The sequence below is a fragment of the Engraulis encrasicolus genome, chromosome 6 (genome assembly GCF_034702125.1).
Source record: "Engraulis encrasicolus isolate BLACKSEA-1 chromosome 6, IST_EnEncr_1.0, whole genome shotgun sequence".
Classification (NCBI taxonomy): Eukaryota; Metazoa; Chordata; class Actinopteri; order Clupeiformes; family Engraulidae; genus Engraulis; species Engraulis encrasicolus.
Window position 1 is genome coordinate 37933369 of NC_085862.1, and position 5000 is coordinate 37938368.

Consider the following 5000-nt stretch of genomic DNA (forward strand, 5'->3'; position numbering starts at 1 on the left):
CAGGATAGGCGTGCTCTTTCACATTTCGCCAGGAGCCATCTTCTGAACTTTGATGTCAAAGTCATAATACAAACAGTGATGGAGAAAAATAATGAGAATCTCGTTAGCTATCTTCCCCGTACACGGCACCTCCAGTATTGTGATTTGGGCTCTGATAGTTCTACATCAAGTATGTAACCTCATTCGCACACAGTTGCTCACGCAAGTTAAGTCACACAGCAGACACATCTTAGGCCTAAAAAATGGCATGGGTTCATGAGTTTATGGCTTTATATGTGTGCATGGGTTCATCTGCTGTGTTACAGTAGTTCATTCACTACAGTGCAGTACAGTACGTATTCCTAAGTGGTTAAAAAAGAACGCCTTTTATAACATAGGCAGATCCTATGGTAAAGCCTTATCGTCCTCAAATTCGTAATTACCAAGTCTTAATCTGTTAGTAAAGGCACTTGGTGATGTCATAGCATTGTTGTTATGGTGTAGTTGAATCTTTTCAGCAAAGTGTTAGCGGGCCCGCAGACGGGCCCATCTTGCACAAAGAGGCTACTGTGGTATCACAGTGATGTGCTATGTGTTGTTGCAGGTGATTACGTTGTGATGACAGTGTACTTCGACCTGGCTCGGCGGATGGGCTACTTCACCATTCAGACCTACATCCCTTGTATCCTGACCGTGGTGCTCTCTTGGGTCTCCTTCTGGATTAAGAAGGAATCCACCCCTGCCAGAACCACACTTGGTATGTTTCCACTTGTGTCTTCTACCCTTGTGCTCCACGCTTGTTATGTTTTCATTTGTTTTTTAAAATTCAGAAGGGACATTAATGGCATTTGCACACATATTCACACATTATTTACTATAAATGAACCAGATTCAGGCATACTATGAAGGTTTCCCTATCTATTACTTCTTTCATGCACGATTTTTTACTTGAGATATTGGTTTATGTATTTGTCATATAGCTTAATGTTCTCTTAATGTTCCCACTGTAATAATATAATAATAATAATTTTTTTCTGGATCAACTGATAAAGTTGTGTAAAAAAAAATGCTTTGGCACTATTAGTTTTACCAGTAGCCAAGCAGCAAAAACTAGAAAAACAATCTTGTAAAAAAAAAAAAGAAACTGGCTCTGAAAAACTATTGCAGAGAAATATCCACCTTCACAATTTTGATGAGAAGAAAAGTGTCCACATGGAGAGTTGTCCGGAACCAGCCGATGAAATGAAACGTGAAATAAGTATCTGTATTCATGAAATACAGTACTGTATGTAAAATGGCTTAGTATATTGCGTGCGTGCGTGCGTGCGTGCGTGCGTGCGTGCGTGCGTGCGTGCGTGCGTGCGTGCGTGCGTGCGTGCGTGCGTGCGTGCGTGCGTGCGTGCGTTGGTGCTGTACGTGTTTGTGTACTATGTGTCTGGCTGTGTGCGTTTTCGTGTGTTTCTACTTATTTGTTTATTTGTGTTTTTTTGTGTGTTTACTTTATTGCCCTACATATTTGTGAGTAAGTGCTTGTCAATCTGTGTATTTCCCGAGGTGCTGACCACTACATGATGCATGGCCCCTTAGATCACAGACTCTCTTCCCTTTCATTTTACACTACCGGGAGCATGTTTTTCTCCGCATGCATGCTTTTTAATTCCTCCGCCTGTTTCTGCGCTCCTGAAGACACTTTCGGAGGGCTCAGCATTTTTTTGTTCTCCATTTGCTTTGCTTATTTCTGTTCTGTTCCTTTTCTTTCTTTTTTTCTCTGCTTGCTTGCTGTCAGTTAATGTGCACTCCCGTGGAACAGTTTGGTCAAGGTAATTCCTTTCCGTTCTTTTCATTTACTTTTATTTTGTAATTTCAGTTCATTGGTATTGCTTGCTGGCTATAGCTCTCTGTGTGTGTGTGTGTGTGTGTGTGTGTGTGTGTGTGTGTGTGTGTGTGTGTGTGTGTGTGTGTGTGTGTGTGTGTGTGTGTGTGTGTGTGTGTTTGAGTGTTTGTGTCTCTGTGTGTGTGTGTGTGTGTGTGTGTGTGTGTGTGTGTGTGTGTGTGTGTGTGTGTCTGTGTGTGTGTGTGTGTGTGTGTGTGTGTGTGTGTGTGTGTGTGTGTGTGTGTGTGTGTGTGTGTGTGTGTGTGTGTGTGCGTGTGTGTGTGTGTGCGTGCGTGCGTGCTGCTCCCCTGAGTGTAGGATGCCTGCTTTGATTGTAAGGAGTCCCTCTTATTTCAAAAGTGATTCGTACAGCAATAGCAGCACAACTTTCCCCACTTACGTACAGTAGGTCCATAAAACTTTGTCTAAACAGAGGAAAACTTTGAAAACTTTTGTCTTGCATTATGCACAGTCAAAAACTTTTATTCCGTACTAGTGACAAAAGTTCCTAATTCGTCTCTACACTGTATCATAGCATCAAACAATGGCAGAGGAGTCCATTAATGCCGGGCTAACACTGTGTGACTTTTGCAACGATTTTGCCACGATTTGTCACACACATCAGGCCAATATCTCAATCGGAGGTCAATTGTGAGTCGCACGTAGTGTACCTGGGGTAACGACAAGCGGTTTCATCTCACAACCAGCTTGCGATCTGCAATCGTAGGGTCGCAAGAAAATCAAAACTTTTTGATATCCTGGTCGACCCTCATGATTAAATCGCACAGTTGAAGCAGTTCCAATGACCCAATTTGACACAATACATGCACAAATTGACAGGGTGGTGCAATTTGCTCTTGAGCACCTCCTCATGTCCACATCAGGAGGAGCGCGTTTCCCTTCCCCGTCATTGTCATCTACAGCTTTGGAAAACAACCCTGACGTGTCGCACAGTGTGAGCGCTCGCATCCTGCTTGCATCCGATCCTCGGTTCATATAGGGTGAGGACTTGAGTCCTGAGATGTGAACTTTTAAATTGTGAAATTCCCACGTGCAGTGTGAGCAGGAGCTTAATACCCATGATTGCAAATATTACAGTGTATGGCCGCCTTAAGACTAACTTATTCTGATGTTGACATATCTGTATTCAGGACCTACAGTAATGTAGGCTATGTAAAATGGCTTACAGTAGTATATTGCTTGTGTATGTGTGCGTGTGCGTGTGCGCGTGCGTGTGCGCGTGCATGCATTCGTGCATTCGTACATGCGTGTTAACAGACATGACCCATGTAAAGTGTTGATTTAATTTCTAAAAATTTCAACTCGTATGTGATGAAATAGCTGGGAAATATAACGTGAAATGCATCTCTAAACGCAGTCTTACAGTTTTAACCTCCACACATCATTTCAGAGAGTGCACCATGCACAGAGACAATATTCCACATTACAGCACCTTACACTGCAAAGTTCCCTCTGTGGCCACACAAAGGCCACCTCCCATTCAATCAGTGTGGCGTGTCCAGAGTTATACGGTTATTTTTGTGAAGGCAGCGTCCTTGCGGAAATGCAATCCCCGTCTTGTGACAGTCGTGATAACAACAGACTGATGTTTTCCCTTCATTTCAACAATAAGCGTTGGCCAGGAAAAGAAAAAAAGAGAGAGAAAAGCTCATCACAAACCCCTGTCCTGTATAGTCCGTTCACTGCTCTGCTCTCCATAAGTGCATCCAGGGCCAGCGTTAGGCATAGGCTGACTAGATGGGCGCCCAGGGCACCCAATGTCTTGGGGGTGCCACAAAAACATCAGGCAAAATAAAACATAAAAAGGTAAAAAATTATAATTTTAGGCACCCAGTACATACTGTCCTATGTAGGCCTACTGTATCTGAGACTACATCAGATGTAGGACACCATGTTTACAAACGCCAATTTCTAAATCAACAAAAAGCCCAATTGTTTCTGTGTATATGCTGTACGTAAAACGGGGGACAAGGGGGGGATGCTAGCCTAGGGCACCAAACTGACTAGAACCGGCCCTGAGTGCATCGTGTCGTGCCCAGAGCCTTCAACAGCCCCCAGCGTGACAAAACACACCAAACCCACGCGCGGCCTCACTGGTCACTCAAATGCCCGGCACTTAAAGGACCTGCCTGCGCCGTCCTTCAGTGCCCCGGCGCGATAAGGAATGGGATCCGGCGGAAACAATGGCACTCAGCCGGACAACTACAGATCCCCGTGTCGGGGGCCCTGATGGCAGAGAGCGTGAAGCAAAGAAAGAGAGGGATGGGGGTAGGTGAAGAGAGGAGTGCATTCTGTGGCAATGAGAGGCATAGATACAGGAGGGGAAGAGTGAGAGATACACAGAGAGAGCGAGAGAGAGAGAGAGAGAGAGAAAGAGAGAGAGAAAGGGATGAATGCAATTAATCTGTCTGACAAAAGAAGTCATTACCCCTTGAGAGGAAAGGAAAGAGAAGGCAAGAAAAAAATAGTTGTGCTTTTTCTGGGTTCCAGGTTGATCGATGGCGACCAGGAGATGGAGGGAAGGGGAGAGGGAGAGAGGGAGGGAAGGTGAGAGAGAGAGAGAGAGAGAGAGAGAGAGAGAGAGAGAGAGAGAGAGAGAGAGAGAGTGGGGGGGGGAGAGGTGAGAGGGAGAGACAGGGATAGAGGGAGGGAAGGAGAGACGGAGAGAGAGGCGGGGGGAAGAGGGAGGGAAGGTGTGAGAGAGAGAGAGAGTCGGGGGGAAGGTGAGAGGGAGAGAAGGGTTGATGAGGGATAGAGGGAGGGAAGGAGAGAGGGTGACAGGGAGAGAGGGTTGATGAGGGGAGCACATGCTGGGGAAGAATCATAAGGGACAGGGCACAGAGAGAAGGGAACAGCGGGGCCAAGACCCAGATGCTGAGCTGAGGTAGCACCTGGAAAATCCCAGAGCCGACCTGCATATGCCAACCACACATACCCTACAAATCCAGCAGATTGGGGAGGAGGTGGAGGCATTGGTCCGGAGCCAACGTATAGACTGTAGTCTGTTTTTCTTTTTTGTGATGTTTTGGTTTTTTTACCAAATATTGTGGAAAATTGGAGTGTTGGCAACTGCGCAAGGTAACCAGGATAAGGTGATTTCAAAAATAGTTGGAGATGGATAGCACGC

The 5000-nt window shown here is 45.6% G+C and overlaps 1 protein-coding gene across 1 annotated transcript in view; it reads left to right on the forward strand.

Annotated features, from left to right (window-relative positions):
• LOC134450377 (gamma-aminobutyric acid receptor subunit gamma-3) overlaps nt 1-5000 on the forward strand; it is a 139786-nt gene that overhangs the window by 123446 nt on the left and 11340 nt on the right. Inside the window, exon 7 of the mRNA XM_063200222.1 lies at nt 584-736. Within this exon, the coding sequence (XP_063056292.1) occupies nt 584-736 (153 nt within the window). The remainder of the gene's footprint in view (nt 1-583; nt 737-5000) is intronic.